This window comes from Cajanus cajan, chromosome 3, assembly GCF_000230855.2.
Source record: "Cajanus cajan strain Asha chromosome 3, NIPB_CcT2T_4, whole genome shotgun sequence".
NCBI classification, from domain to species: domain Eukaryota; kingdom Viridiplantae; phylum Streptophyta; class Magnoliopsida; order Fabales; family Fabaceae; genus Cajanus; species Cajanus cajan.
In genome coordinates this window covers 46,558,202-46,575,825 of record NC_138519.1, presented here as the reverse complement: position 1 = coordinate 46,575,825, position 17,624 = coordinate 46,558,202, and the positions used below count along the sequence as shown (strand labels likewise).

Below are 17,624 nucleotides of genomic sequence, written 5' to 3'. Positions count from 1 at the left end.
TTTTGGTAGTCACTCATCTACCTTGCATTTCACTTGTGTTTTAATTTTGGCACATTTCACTCCCAACTCCAACGTTAATACCACGATCTTTCTATATACCACTAATCTATAATTTTCTATTCATATTACTATCTATATACCCCCTATATATTGATATTATGTCGAAGTGGATACTATCTCGATAGACGGTGATTTAAATAATGAAGTTTAGTTTATATTAGGATTTCTCTATAATTTAGATGTTCAATTTTATCTTTGATTTGCGATTTCACAATTGACTTGAGATCTTTACATTAATCATTAACTTTTGTTATTTGATGCATTTATAACCGTTGTTAACAGAGTAATGTACGTTTCATACAAGGAAAATTGTGGGTCGTAAAATAATTCAAGAAAGGCATGCTAGGATAGAGGTATGTAGAAGATGCAAGCTCGAGTTTAAATTAAACTAACTAAATAGGAGCTTATGTCCACAAGTAGAAACATGAATTCACACGAAATTAACTACTAATTAAGAAAAGTTGATAAGCAACTAAAAGAAATAAATAAATAAATAAAGTGCTAGTCTAATGGCTCCCAAAGCTGCAATCTAAACATCTTTCGGAACTCAACCTATTGGCTTCAACACATACATTTTGCAAGAATGCATATCAACCGTGGCAGTCAATTCTCCCACGAAATGTCCTTCCAATGTCTTGTGCTGCATGCATACATTAGAAGCACACATTACAACATCAGTGTCAATTCATGAAAAAGATAAACATAATTGAAATATCATCATATACTAAACTAGAGTTTGCTATGATACTCAGAGAAATCTAAGAATTTTGGTATAGAATGATTTTGAGCATACCAAAAATAAAGAGTTTTTCAATAATGGTACCAAAATCCTCAAATTTCTAAGGGTACCATGGAATTTGTCACTTAATTATTATACCTCCCAAAGGTCTCTTGCTTCAACAGCCATTGAAGGGTGAAGGCCAATATCTTCCCATAGAGCAGTAATAGCCCTACGACGACGGCCTCTATTGACTAGGACAACAGCTACCCTATATCCTGAAAGAGGACCTGCCCAAACCTGATGGAAAAATAAAACACACTCCAACGATTATTTCTTTTCTATCTTTGAATCTATATATAGATAAATTTCACTAAAAGCACTACTAGAAAATCAAAATAAAATGAAAACCAAAATATGCTTTTCCATATAAGTTAAAATCGATATGAATTAAAAATAAGATTTTGAAAATGTTAATAATTTTTTTTCTCCAATTAGCTTGTATATAAATTAGTTTTAATTTATGAAAAATTTTATTCTATTTTTGTTTACGAAAAAAATTATTCAATCAGATATTTATTTAACTATCAATGTATATGATGTAGTAATACAAGAAACTAGCTATAGTAAGAGATATTTACCTCGAGAGAACCTTCCGCCCTAACCTTTTTACCTTGGATACCAAGTGGATCTAAATTTGGAAAAAAAAGATATTAAAAACAACCACAAAACAAAAACCTTAGCTTAATGTGCAACGGATAATTGTACATGAAGACACATGCATGTTAAGCATCTCATCACCTTGGTCAACTGCAATAACCTCAGCATTTGATAGTATCTCTTTAGTGTCTTCAGTCATATGGCGAACATCACAGCCAATAATAAGAGGGGCCTGCATTAACTCTTTGCATCAGAAATGGAATGTATAAAGCATAGCTTAATTTATATATACATATATAGAAGAACATGATAACGATTGAGATGGATATAATACCTTGGAAATGGCCCATAAACTGAAGTGAACAATATATTCAGATTTCTTCATCCCTCCATTTCCCACCTCGAGCATGTCAGGATCTATTGATTTTGATGTATAGAATGACAAACAATGAGATTAACATATATATATATATATATATATTCATTAGTGATCATAGTCTTTAAAAAGAAAAAAAATTGAAAGCGCAGTGAAATTAATTCATACCATTCCAACCACCAGGTCTTGCATAATCGGCATACTTTTCATTCACATCTGCCCTTGCAAGCATACTGCAAACAGAATAGTTAGATATAATAATTTGTACAACCACAGAGTATAACCAAACTTTATTATATAATTTATTATTTATTTAAATATTTTACGTTATCCAATTATCGGTAATGTCATCGGTAGTTCTCCAGCTATTTCCCACTTGATTACCCCATAATGCAGGTTGCATGTCTCCCCTGATAATCAAAACATATATAATTAGAGAGAAAAAATTTGAGAGCAAAATCTGAAGACAATCAACATAAATTCTTAAAACAAACAAAACTATATACCATTCACATAGTGAGAAGTAGATTGGACGGCCTGCCTTCATCAAAGCTCGAGCCATAATAGGATATCTACGCATAAAAAAGATGGAAATTATAATTTTATTTTTCAAAGTATGAAAATGAAATTGGAAAATAAGTATAACAGTAAAAAGAAGATAACTATTTACTACCTAACAGTAGGCTTTATTCCGCCATTGTCACAATTGTCATACTTAAGATAATCAACATGCTGCAAATAAAGCAACATTAATATTTGTTTAACAGCAGCTATTTAAATCTAATATGTTGAAGTAAAGCAAAAGGAATAAGCAAATTTAATAAATAAGAAAATGTTATATATATATATATATATATATATATATATATATATATATATATATATATATATATATATATATATACCCATGATGCGAAAGTCTTGGCATCTTGCTCTTCATGACCAAGTGAACCAGGCTGTGTTTGGCTACAAGTAAAATACCTGCAAAATTTACCCCAACCACATTTATGATTCTACATAAACATAAAACTTTAAAGAGATGACAAACAATATATATGGTATATATGATTAAATCATGTACCCAGCATCTGAATAAATGCCAAGCTTGAGACCCTTTCCATGAACATAATCTGCTAGAGCTTTGATGCCAGAAGGATATTTGGTTTTATGTGCTACCAAATTACCCTGTCATATATATACTTTTTGGATCAAATACTTCGTTAATTCAATGAAATAATTTTAATTTGATTTCAAAAGAAGTAGAAACAGAACATATAATATAATAAAAATATATTTCATACATCGTCATCCCGAGCTATTTCGCCCCAGCAATCATCTGCGAAGAATTATGGATCATGATTAATTGAAGTTCATATCTCATATTGCTAAGTAAAAAGAAGTGGAAATTTTTTTTTAAAAAAAAAATAGCAAGACTTGAAGAAGAATTGGTTTTTAATGTACCTATGTTAACATAAATGTACCCGAGCTTGGAAAGGCCGGTAGAAACAAGGGCATCAGCTGTAAAACCATATGAAATTTTTTGCAGTTAGGACTGTAATGTTAAATATATTAGATACATGCTGTTGCATTATGCAGATTTTGTAATATTACAATTAGTAACTTAGATTAAGAATTTTGGTTTATTTTTTTTTCAATAATAGAAAATGAATTTGTATAATACTAACATCAATGTTATTACATGAAAAGAATTAATTTTATGAAACTGAATTAAAATTCTAAAACCTATAGTGTAACATTGCAACTTTATATTAAATTATAATTTTAATAAGACTTAATTATGTTTTTAGTCTTTTAAATTTAGAATGTATTTTTTTAGTATTCCAAATTTAACTTCTTCTTTTTCTTTTTTTTTTGTCAAAATTTAGGTCTTTAGACATAAACAATGTTACAAATATATGTGTAGAAAAAGAATTACATGTATTTATTAACCAGTATTCCCTTATTCACATAAGCAATGTTTGTAACGTAGTCTTTTAAATTTGATCTGTTTACTTCTTTGGTGTTCCAAATGCATTATTTGTTTTTTTTCAAAATGACCAAAAATATTATTGTTTTAGTCCTCAAAAGTCAAAACTAAACAATGTTAAGTATATATGTGAAAAACGAGTGACAAGTATTTATTGACCAGTAATCTGTTATCCACATAAGCAACATTTGTAACGTTATTTGAGTTCACAGACTGAAACAATGATTTTTGATATTTAAGAAATTAAAAATACAAATTTTAATTTAAACGAAAAAAATATATATCCAAATTTAAAAACACTAAAAATATAATTAACTGGTGTCCGCATATAGTAACATATCTACAATTGCAAAATTAATATAAGTTTGTTATCGTGTTACACAATTTAAATGTTTTGTAAGTAGGATTGCATGACACAGCCACAAAAGCCTATAAATGGTGAGATATATACCTGTTTCTCGAATGGTTGTTTCGTTATGTCCACAGTAAAAATGATTCCAGCTATTCCACCTGTAAAAAAACGAAACCAAACTAATCAGTTTAAATAAAAAAATTGTTTTTATGCATAAATCAAATGCGATTTATTGTTTGTTATAGTATTATATGACGCATAATGAATCAATATTTGCTTCTTTTTATACACGATGAATCAATATTTACTCTAGTTTCTACGTATTCATTAATTATTACTATTTGTTTAAAAAATATAAAGCATATTAAAGAACAAATTTAAAAACTAGAAACACAAAATCAAAAAACACAATAGTTTGAAAGAAATAAATGAGAGCCTGAAAACTTATATATCGATATGGAGATAGTAAATTAGAGTAACATGTACACAATCTTATATTTAAGTCTTATCATCGTTGATTATAATTTTTTTATTAATTAAAAAGAAAAAACTTGAATGATTTAGACAGGAAAACAGTAAATGTAATACCCCATTGCAGGAGTGGCAGCAAGACCATTGGCTATGAGATTTCTCCTTTCAGGATTGTTGAAGAGTCTTGATGAATCAGAAAGTGAGCAAAACATAAGTGTCGTCACAACAACCAAACCCAACATGTTCCTTCTCTCCATTCTCGAGTACTCTATCTCTTAACACTCAAATAATCAAGAATGAACGAATATGCAAACTTTACCAATGCTCCTATCTAATTATATAGGTGTGTGGGTGGATTCTTAGTAGATAATGTTTTTAACTTTAAGATTTTAAATTTAAATTTTAAGATAAACTTTTTAGATAAATCTTTATAACTATATATTTAAACATTAATGGTTGAAAAAGATAACGGATAAAAAATTTTAACCAACCAATATTTTATCATGTGCCGATAAATCTTTGTTTTATTTATTTTAACTAAATTAAATTAATAATTAATATTTTTGAATATATAAATTATATAATATATTTTTTGTTTTGATGTAGTACGAAATAAAACAGAAACAAGAAAAAACCAACCACATAAGATACCAGCGATAAACTAACTCCCGGAGGGGAGTCTGATAGATATTCAGCTGCTCATTCTTGGTGGTTCCGATCTCTGCAAAGATATTTCCATATTATGATATATAACAAATTTATGTATTTATTTTTTACTAGTGTATGAAAGGACCTTTAACTTTTTATATTTATGTATTTACGATAAATAATTTATATTAAAATATAAATTTATTTTTAATTGTTTATGATTTTTAAAATTAAATTTTGATTTTAAAAAAAGAAAATAATAAAAAGATATAAGAAATTAAGAAATAAAAACATTTTACTTTATGCATTTCATAGACTAAATACTTATTATATATAACTAATAATTGAAATTTATAGTAAATTATATATAAAAATATTTAATATATTAAAATATATAAATAAATTCTTATACATCAATCTTTATATATTGAATACAAATTTCTATCCAAAAGTCTTTTTAGATATTTTTCATCAAAGAAAAAGCTTTTAAGAATTTTTTTAACTACTTATCTAATTTATTTTTTAATTATTATTATTTATAAATTAAATATTAATAATTTAAAATAAATTATCAAGAAATAAAAATATTTTTTTATAATAATAATTATTTATCATAAATAAAAAATATAATTTATATATTCAAAATATTTATGTAAAATAATTTTAAATATAATATATATATTTAAATAAAATATTATATATATATATATAATTTCTTATAAATTTTAATTATATAATTAACATGTCTATGCATTACAAAGACCAAAATACTAATTAAATAGGGAACTTTCTTGTACAATATAACTTTTAAGAACTTTTCTTCAACTTGAGAATTTTTAGGAATTCTTTTAACTATTTATCCACTATTTTTTTTATAAAAAAAGATAGGAAAGCTTACAAAGATAATCAATGAGGATTGAACCTAGGTCTCCGTACTTTTAACTACCCCAACCTCTTCCCACCCAACTATTTATCTACTTTAGTTTTATTTCATAATTAATTTTTAATTAAATTTAAATATTTTAAAAAATATTAATAATTAAAAATTCTTCTACTTTAATATAAATTAGTTATCATAAATATAAAATATAATTTATATATTTAAAAATATATAGTTACACAAATCTTTTAATACAATTCATATTTCCAAACATAATATTTATATAATTTATTATAAATTTTAGTTACATATAATAATAAATATTTAACTTGTGCATTACACAAAGTAAAATACTATTATATTTAAAATTTATATTAATAAATATATTTTGATCTATGTATAAATAAATATTTCTAAATATATAAATTATATTTTAAATTCAAGACAAATAATTTATATAGCAGTACAAGATTATTATTATTTATTGATAATTTAATTAAAAATATTAAATGTTAATTCATATATAAATATTAAATATGATAAATAAAAAAATAAAATTAGATAATAAATTTAAAAATATTTAAAAATATTTTCGTCAAAAAATAACACCTAAAACCACTCAAGATATCATTCAAATTTCATATGTAGGGATTGATTTCTAAAAACGTTTTTGTAAAAAAAAAAAAAAAAAAAACAAACAAAAAAAAAAACTTTTAAAAGAACATTTTAACAAGATAACCATTTACCAATAAAAAAATACTAGATAACTATTTTAAACCCACGTTATACGTTATGTTTTATTATTATTATTATTATTATATCCTCTATCAGGCATAATACTTGAATTAAATAAAAATAAATTAGGAAATCTGTCATACATGAAAATTCGTCGTGGTCAACATAGAGATACCACATTTTAACTTAAACAAAAGCCAATTAAAATTATAATGAAAACAAACAACTATCTTAAAACATAATAACAGAAAGAAAATTCCTAACTAAATCATGATGTTACATTCTATCAAAACATAACTCATCTATGAGGACTAAGTCTCATCACCAATATCTTCAATATCATGTTGAAGATTACCTACAAAAACATACAATACAGACAAATACAAACAAGGGGTGAGAGAAACATCTCATTCTAACTCACGGCATAAGATATAGCTGAACAACCAAACACAAACAAGATACACATATATACACTGCATAGATAGATTGACAACAATAACTCATTTCACCCTTTCATGACATAATAATTAAATAATACGTAACATTAAGGTGCATATGTAATGGACACAAACTATATATTATCATGCATGCGGTGCGCCAGTAAAAATATCACACATCACACTTGTGCATTGTCGCTAGCAATACACTAGAGTAGCCTATGAGTATATGCTAGGTCACACCCTCAACGTACTCTCACTAGGAGGACATGCTACTAGGGTTTGGTTGAGATAATTAAGTCGTGTAAAATACATCTCATACACACAAAAGGCGAGACTAGGACTTCCAAACCAAGCTATCCCCAAGGACTGATCCCCAAAATTTTGCACAAGGGGACCTTTAACAGTATATTCCATATCATATCCTTAAAAATACTTTTATGCATATGATGCATGTCAAAAAATTCTATGCATAACAATTCACATTATCTCATTAATTCACACATCACATGTCTTATATATCATATCACATTATCACATCATTTCACTGTCAATTGATCTCGTATCATGTAATCATCGATTGTTCTTAATATAGGAATTAACAATTCAACTACATCAATTAAATTTTATCAATTGTAGTATATCAATTGTTCTCATCTAATTAATTCACATATCACATGCCTCCCTCTTTGATATGACAACACGACTTGTTGAACCTATTGTGCCTACATTCCTCACATTGGTGGAAACTTCTCACTCTACCGATGACATTGCACATTTATCTACTAAGGTTTTAATTGAGACAATACCTCCACAAGTAGACACATCTTTGGCGGAGTTAAACCCTCGAAAGTTAGAAGACTATCTATCGCTTGTGCCCCCTAATTGATGATTTTGAGTCTAAGAACACAAGCTCTATGCATAACAAGTCACATGATCTCATTAATTCACATATCACATGTCTTATTATAATAGCCCAATTTTCACAGATTTCACAGATTGTACGAAGGTATGAAAGCCCAATATGAGTGATTTGGTAGCCCAGAATGGGCCATTCCAAACTACTAAAAAGAGCTATTTTTGGTAGCCCAAAACGGGCCGTTCTAAAATTGGAACGGGTCATTCCAAATCACCAAAATGGCCTATCACTACAAGAAAAATGTTGATTTCCGACGGAAATAGGTAAATCTTCGACGGATTTTTCTTTTTCCGACGGATTTCAATCCATCGGAAAAAGTGGCGTCGAAAAAAAAAATCCGTCGAAAATAATTTTTTTGACGGAAAATTCTGTTGAAAAATTCCGTCAGAAATTTCTGACGGAAATATCTGTCAAAAATATCTCCGACAAAAAAATCCGTCGAAAATTGTTGTAAAAATTTTTGACGGAAAAATCTGTCGAAAATTATAATTTTAATAAATTTATTAATGTAACAACTCTCATATTTGACCTCTCAAGGATTCTATTTCACAATATTTCACTGTTTAGCGTGTTTTATCCTTACTTGTGCAATTTCTGTAACATCCCAAATTTTTCTACTAATACTACAAATTATTATTATTTATTTTTGTATTTATGAAGATTATTTCCTTATAATTATTTTGATTAATTAAATGAGTTTGATTGAATTTTTAAAGGTTTTTAATAATAATCATTTATGAAAATTATTTTGTATAATATTATTAATTATGATATTTTTGTTATAATTATTATTTGAAGAAAATCATGTTTTAAATTGTATTGATATTTTATTTTGATATATATATACGTTATTTATTTATTTATTTATTAATCAGTAATTTGGATTTTCATAGCTCTAGAACGGGCCGTTCCACTTTGGGAACGGGCCGTTCCAAATCAAGCATTCGTGGGTAAAATTTTAACCCAGAACGGGCCGTTCCACTTTAGGAACGGGCCGTTCCGGATGTGATTTTAAAAGAACAAAGTTTGACTCAGAACGGGCCGTTCCACATTGAAACGGGTCGTTCCCGAAACCCCAGAACGGGCCGTTCTGGTTTTGGAACGGGCCGTTCTGGGAGAGGCTTTTGTACCTATTCTGTGTGCCCAGAACGGGCCGTTCCGGATTCAGAACGGGCCGTTCTGGCCGTGACCTGATGCCTATAAATAAAGCGTTTTGCACTCTCTAAAACTCATTTTTTCATTTTCTAATCTTCTTCCTCCTTTCTCTCTGAAGACGAAGGGGAACCTAGAGGGGGCGACCAACAAGATTCGGCTCCTGCTTATCGAGGTAAGGGGGGAGTGAGAAACCTCGCTCTGGGTGTGGGATTGTATGCTGGGTAGTGGGATTGGCCTTGTTGCATTTTTTGTATGCTTATGTATGAGGGGTTTTTCCCAATTGTATCTGTTTTGCCTATTGTTTTCTTATATGTAATTAATCGTATGAATTGAGATTTCTATGGATTCCTATGGGAAACCCTAAGGGAATGCATTGATAATTGTAAGAGGCAAATTTTAAATGTTTTCTGTTTTACCTTCTGAGTTTTCTGTTGTGTTTCTTGATATTTGTTGAGTGTAAATATGTATATAATCTTGAAAATAAACAAGTTTTGATATGAATTAGAGTGCTCTGTGGGTTCCTGTGGGAACCCTATGAGAAACAGGCAAAATATGAATATTTTCTGTTTTGCTTTCTGATTGTTCTGATGTATTCCTTGTTGAATGAGATGTATAAATATGTGTTTATTTTTTAAAATAGATCAATTTTGATATGATTTTGAGTGCTCTTTAGACACTATGTGAATATGATGAGATGATGTGAAAAATGATGATTATGTGAATATGATGAGATGATGTGAAAAGTGATGACTATGTGAATATGATGAGATGATGTGAAAAGTGATAATGAGACGTGATAATGTGATATGGGAATGAGAAATGATAATGAGATATGAGAATGCATAGAGTCTTGAATGACATGCATCATTTGCATAAATGTTTTAAGGGTACGATATGGAATACACCGCTAGAGAAGGCCCCCTAGTGTAAAATTTTTGGGGATTAGTCCTTGGGGATAGCTCGGTTTGGAAGTCCCAGTCTCGCCCATTGTGTGCATGGGATGTATCTTGCGCGGCTTAGCTATCCCGACGAGACTCTGGTAGTATATCCTTCTAGTGAGAGTGCGCAGAGGGTGTGACCCGACATGTACTCCTAGACTACTCTTCGTGTATTGCTAGCGGCAATATGCCATGTGATGTTTTACTGGCGCCACATGCATGATAATATGTAGTCCGTGTCCATGCATATGCATTCTTAATGTTATATGATAAAGTGATGGTTTATGTCTTGGATGAGTGTGATGTTATTATTAATTTATCTATGTTATACTTATTTTGTTTGTGTTTGGCTATTCGGCGTATATTTCTACACTGTGAGCCAGAGTGAGATGTTTCTCACTCCCTTTTCTCGTGTTGTTCTGTTTTGACTGTTATACAGGTGATCATCAGCGTGAGGCTGAGCATGTTGGTGATGAAGCTTAGGCTTCTATGTTGGGTTTTGCTCTGATAGGACATGTGACATCGGGACATAGATAGGATTAGTTTAAAATGTTCTTATTAAATTATTTTGGAAAATTCAGTTTTATTTCTTTGTAATTTTACTGGCATGTTATTTGGATTAAGTTTATGAATGTGAACTCTTTACCCTTACGTGGTTGGAAATTTGATTTTTATTGATGAAAATTTTTATTTGTTTATAATTATTGTATATGTATGTTGGGGTAGAGGGTGTCACAATTTCTGGGAGACTTCCCAGAAGGTCACCCATCGCAGTACTACTCCAGGTCAAGCACGCTTAACTGTGAAGTTCTGATGAGTAAGCTACCGAAATGTCTATGTATGTTGTCAGTATAACTTGTACAAATTAATTCATTTAAGTCATCCTCAAATATACAATCTCATATTTGTACTATAATAATAATATATAATAATTTTATATTACGAATAATAATAATAATAATAATAATAATAATAATATATTTAATTATTCTTTATTTATATGTACTTACTTTTATAATTAACATCTACTTATTTTTATTTAAAGTTATAATTTAAATTATTTAATTTTATAATTTATAATGATAATATAATTTATAAAATTATAAATATTTATTTATTACATACTTATAAATTAAATTTTAATATTTTAAATAAATTATTAATTAATTTAATATATTTATTTACCTTAAATCAAACATATAAAATTCAAAAAATGTATTTATCCTTATTTTTTTTTTCTAATTATCAACTATTAATAAAATAGTAACTTAAAATCTTATCTAATTATATATAATATTTTCATATCAAATTTAAAATCAGATATTAGTTATACAAAAATATTAAGATTATATAGTAAATTGTCAATAAGATTTTAGTTAAATAATTTAAAATAATTAATATTTCAATTATATTGTTAATTAGCAAATAATTTATTCGAAAACTAATTAATTTTTTATATATTAATTATTAGTAAAATTTAATAACTTTTAATTTAACAATTAATTGGATCGACGAAATTCAACACACACCATGAGTTATTGAGCGGAATAACTTTACCAAGAGTTATTTTGTAAGTTATCTTAAATCAAACATATAAAATTCAAAAAATGTATTTATCCATGTTTTATTTTTTAATTATCAACCATTAATAAAATACTAACTTAAAATCTTATCTAATTATATCATAATATTTTCATATCAAATTTAAAATCAGTTCTTACATTTTCGACAAATATAAATTTGTCTGAAATATTCTATCAATAATATAGCTTTTCCTACAAAAATTTTCTCATCGAAAATATAAATTTTTCGACAGATTTAATTTTGTTTTATAAGAAATCATCTTCGATTAATATAACATTTTGTATATATGATTTAAGAGTAAAAGATTTTCAATTTAACGGTTGAATTTACAAAATTCACATTTAATATAAAGTTATTGAGCGGTGTAACACTTAGTAAAATTTATACCATTGTAATTATAACCCCCCTCATATATATATATATATATGTGTGTGTGTGTGTGTGTGTGTGTGTGTGTGTGTGTGTGGGTGTGTGTCTATATATATATATATATATATATATATATATATATATATATATATATATATATATATTAAATGTGACTTTTACAAAGTATTACACCGCTCAATAACTTTATATTAAATGTGAATTTGGTAAATCCAACTGTTAGATTGAAAGTTCATATCTCTTAAGATTATATATACAAAACTTTATATTAATCCAAGATGATTTGATACTTCATTTTTATAAAACAAAATTGGTGTAATATATTCATTTCAAAATACACTAAAATATGAACACTTGGATTATCTTCCAGTTGTTGTTCAATTTTAACAAAATTTGATATACATGTATAAAGTGATATGAACTTTCAATTTAACAGTTAGATTTACAAAATTCACATTTAATATAAAGTTATAGAGCGACATAATACTTAGTAAAAGTTACACCGGTATAATTATAACCCCGTATATTATATATATATATATATATATATATATATATATACATACATATATATACTGTGACACCCTCTACCCCAACATAAATACAATAGATATAAACCATCTATATATAAATTCTTTCTTAGTCTAATATAAAATAATTATCTCAAGTATCATTGGGTAAAAGATGCACATTCATAATTTTCAACTATAAGTATCAAATTGTCAAGAAATAATAAAATAAAGATTATAGATTAATCCCAGTAAAGGTGGCAGAGCCTCCTAGTTAGGAATTAACTTATAATCTTTTAGTAAAATTATAATATGACAAAAATACACACTTTCAACATAAATAACATAAAAATTACAAAAGAAAAATAATAATAATTTAACAATAAGTCTAGCTAATCCCGATGTCACATCCTATCAGAGCGAAACCCAAACAGAAGCCTAAGCTTCACCACCAACATCCTCAGCCTCATGCTAATTATCTGCATCATAATTTAAATATACACAAAAATGACAAGGGAGTGAGAAACTTCTCACTCAGTTGCAGATATAGAAATAAAAGTTAAATAGCACACACACACGCAATATAATTCACATATATAATCAATCTCACATATATGCTTATGTATAATGATTTTCTTGACTTGACTCACTATTGTATGCATGTGGCGCCATACGGAAGTTTCAGAATTTATCACTGGTGACCCAAAGGTACACCTATCACTGGTGTTCATACACCTCGTTAGCATGTTACATCACTGGTGTCCCGAAGGCACACCTATCACTGGTGTTCATACACCTCGTTAGCATATCGTGGGTGACTCAAAGGTACACCTTGTTAGTCGTGGGTATGCGGCCTCAGCGGCACACCTGGAGTAATATGTGCATATGATGCATGTCATACATTCACAGACTCAACCTTTAGCATGTTACACATATCATATTCATATTTCATAATTAAGAATTATTTCAATAATTCAATTTAATAGTCCAATAGTCCAACAGTCCAAACAGTCCAACAGTCCAAACAGTCCAACAGTCCAACAGTCCAACAATCCAACAGTCCAACAATCCAACAGTCCAGAGGTTACTTAGGTATCATATTTTTCAATAATAATATATTAAGATCTTTTAAGTAAAGTAGGAAGCTTAAAGGTAATATAAGATAATAAGGAGGCTCAGCCTTCCATTTAAATAATAGATTACAAATTTATAAATACTTAGGAGGCTTAGCCTTCCATTCAAATAACAGATTCTAATATGTAAATAAATAAGATATAAAACAAAACACATCAATAATACATATTCAAAGAAATAAACAACAGGCAAGGGATCGGGAGCCAATCCAACAAACAAACTATTTAACAATTATTCCCACACCCCCAAGTGAGGTTTCCCACTCCCCCCTTACCTGGGTTTACAGAAATTTGGGCAGAATCTCCTCCTCTCTATCTTTCCTTAAAAGGAATCAGAATTAGGGCAGAATCTCTTCCTCTTTCTCCTTAAACAGGACACTAGAGCAGAACCTCCTTTTCTTTCTCCTTCTCTCTCTCTTACTTTCTCTCTCTATTTCTCCAGAATTTCCTTCTCTCTAGAATTCTAAATTTTCAAAACCTTAAGTCCCTATTTATAGAATTTTTGAAGTTACTATGCACTATGCACTATTCATTAAAATAATATTATAAATTACTATGCACTATGCACTATTCATTATTATATTCAAATTTATTATAAAATTTGAACCCGCGTCCCTCGTGCAGCCGCCCTTCACTGTGCAATTGCATAGTGAAATACTATTCATACATACGTATACGTAAATAGTAAAATACGTATACATAAATAGTAAAATACGTATACATAAATAGTAAAAATACGTATACGTAAATAGTAAAATACGTATACGTAAATAGTAAAATACATAAATAAAATACTTATTCACATAATAAATACATAAAAAAATATTTCTTTTCATTAAATAAAATTTGGGATGTTACAATTCTCCCCTCCTTTTAGAAATTTCGTCCCCGAAATTTTTGCAATGGTAAACTCTTTTAGGCAGACCATTTTTGAAAACAGCCCGAACTAAGATTGATGTGTATGCTGGTACATTATCCATGGAATTTGGTGATAGTATTGTCCATTTTAACATTCTTGATGCCATGAAACATCCATCTGAAAACCATTCTGTTTTTCGTGCTGAGATACTTGATGATATTGTTGATGAGTATTCTTCTAATTTTCATTCTCTGCATGATAAGAAACATTGTTTTCTGTCTGATCTATATACTTCTCTTGCATGCACTGATTCTGATTCTGTTTTTGATTTTGAATCTGTTTCTGTATCAGATTTTGATTCTTGTCCCAAGAATAATTGTGATTTTGTAACTGATTGTGCATATGATGTTTTGGGTGCTGTACCTCTGGATATTATTTCTTTAGAGTCAGAATGCACTAACCATGTTTCAGGAAGTACACGTGAGTCTGACTTGCAGGTTGAGGTACATGCTGTGGAACCCTTAGTTCCTTCCACTGTTCAGCCAGCACCCATTCCAGAATTAAAGCCTCTACCAGAAAACCTCAAGTATGCCTACTTGGAGGATGATGAGAAGTTTCCAGTTATCATTTCCACCTCCCTTGATGTTGTTCAAGAGGAGAAACTGTTGCACGTTCTGAAAAAGCATAAGAAAGCCATCGGTTGGACCCTGGCGGACATCCCTGGTATCAGCCCATCCACTTGCATGCATAGGATATTCTTAGAGGATGGAGCTAAACCAGTCAGACAACCCCAGAGGCGACTCAACCCTGTCATTTTGAATGTAGTGAAGAAGGAGGTGACCAAGCTTCTTCAAGCTGGGATCATTTATCCTATATCAGATAGTCAGTGGGTGAGTCCGGTCCAGGTTGTCCCCAAGAAGACAGGTCTCACTGTTGTGAAAAATGAGAGGGATGAGCTCATACCCACTAGAGTCCAAAATAGTTGGAGGGTCTGTATTGACTACCGGAGGCTAAACCAAGCAACCAGGAAGGATCATTTTCCTTTGCCCTTCATTGATCAAATGCTTGAGCGTCTGGCAGGTAAATCTCATTACTGTTTCCTTGATGGGTTCTCTGGTTATTTTCAGATTCATATTGCTCCCGAGGATCAGGAGAAGACCACATTCACCTGCCCTTTTGGCACTTTTGCTTATAGAAGGATGCCTTTTGGCCTATGCAATGCCCCTGGCACATTCCAGCGGTGCATGCTCAGTATTTTTAGTGATTTTTTAGAAAATTGCATAGAGGTGTTTATGGATGATTTTACTGTTTATGGATCCTCTTTTGATGCATGTTTGGATAGTTTGGATAGAGTTCTGAATAGATGCATTGAGACTAACCTTGTTCTTAATTTTGAGAAATGTCATTTCATGGTTGAGCAGGGTATAGTTTTAGGGCATATTATTTCTAGTAAGGGCATAGAAGTAGATCCTGCAAAAGTTTCTGTTATTTCACAGTTGCCTTACCCCTCTTGCGTGCGAGAGGTTCGATCTTTTCTTGGCCATGCAGGTTTCTATAGGCGATTTGTCAAAGAATTCAGCAAGAAGGCCCTTCCACTATCCAATCTACTACAAAAAGATGTTGATTTTGTTTTTGATGACAGGTGTAAGCAGGCTTTTGACTGCCTCAAGGAAGCACTCACCACCACTCCAACCATTCAGGCACCTGATTGGACAGTCCCATTTGAGCTGATGTGTGATGCATCTAATTATGCATTGGGGGCTGTCCTGGCACAAAGAGTTGACAAGTTGCCCAGAGTGATATATTATGCTTCCCGGACTTTGGACGCTGCTCAAGCAAACTACACTACCACAGAGAAAGAGCTTCTGGCCATTGTTTTTGCTCTTGATAAATTTAGATCTTATTTGCTTAATTCGTGTAGGGAAATCTTGAGTTAATCTTCGCTTAGTTGGTTAACTCGGATGGAACAAGGATTAAGTGGTTAACAGAGCAATCTTATTATGAACCAAGGATAAGAGAGTTACAATCCGAACAAGGAGCCAATCTATTTTACTTATTGTGTTATCTGCATTTTATTGTGTTATAAAATTAAAAATCTGAACAACCAAACCCCCCCCCACTTCGTGTGTTTAAGCCTTTGACAGAGAAAAATGGTCCTTGAGAGACGACCTAGGACAACTTCCTAGTACTACATTTAATTGTTTTTATTTGACCGGATACGACTTCGATCAAATAGTCCAGTTTTAAGCACAAAAGGAACATCTTCCTCAGGGTATTGAATGCATAAACTCTCATAAGTAAAATCAGGTGCAGCCATTTCCCTAAGTGTTCTCTCTCGAGGTCCAGGTTGGTCAGCCATGTTTTCAGTTGAGTCAACTTCAGATGCTACACTCACACTATGGGTATCACTCTCAGGTGAGACTATATGCTCTCTAACTAATCTATGGTATGTTCTATCTATTTCAGGATCAAATGGATGCAAAGTGTGTGGATTGTTCCTAGTCATACACTACATGCACCACTATAGTAATAGTGAACAGTAACCACGAAATTTGTAATGAGTAAAGTGTACAACATAAAGGATCAACTAGCCAAAATATATCATCCAATGACACACATACACCCCCACACTTATTCAAGAACTTATCCCAAAAACACCTTCAAATAAGTTACTCTTGGGTGTTCTTCTACCTCCCTTCTCTTTGTTTTCTTTAAGTTTATTTTCTCTCTTGTAGTTGCAATTTATGTTTTATTGTCTTCTCCTTTTGTATGCATTTTAGTTCTGTTCTTTGCCTCCTCCATAAATACAATAGATA

General features: G+C 29.9%; 1 protein-coding gene across 1 annotated transcript; it reads right to left on the bottom strand.

Moving 5' to 3' along the window:
- Positions 1-416: 416 nt before the first annotated feature.
- Positions 417-4,940, bottom strand: LOC109789540 (alpha-galactosidase 1). The gene is made up of 15 exons (XM_020348520.3): positions 4,742-4,940; positions 4,253-4,311; positions 3,276-3,332; positions 3,116-3,150; positions 2,896-2,999; positions 2,720-2,795; positions 2,488-2,546; positions 2,321-2,386; positions 2,141-2,224; positions 1,983-2,047; positions 1,773-1,855; positions 1,580-1,670; positions 1,420-1,469; positions 938-1,078; positions 417-700 (listed from the first exon to the last, which is right to left on the bottom strand). Exons 1-15 carry the CDS (start codon positions 4,879-4,881, stop codon positions 608-610), a joined length of 1,203 nt encoding a protein of 400 aa, XP_020204109.1. The 5' UTR covers positions 4,882-4,940; the 3' UTR covers positions 417-607.
- Between the last annotated feature and the right edge of the window lie 12,684 nt (positions 4,941-17,624).

What these genes read in the sequence shown, in the direction of transcription:
- LOC109789540 (XM_020348520.3), bottom strand. Translation starts at nt 4,881, where the DNA reads ATGGAGAGAAGGAACATGTTGGGTTTGGTTGTTGTGACGACACTTATG. An exon ending in GCTGCCACTCCTGCAATGGG is followed by an intron (nt 4,312 to 4,741) that starts GTATTACATTTA and finishes GTTTTTTTACAG; the next exon opens with GTGGAATAGCTGGAATCATT. An exon ending in AAGCAAGAGACCTTTGGGAG is followed by an intron (nt 701 to 937) that starts GTATAATAATTA and finishes GTATGCATGCAG; the next exon opens with CACAAGACATTGGAAGGACA.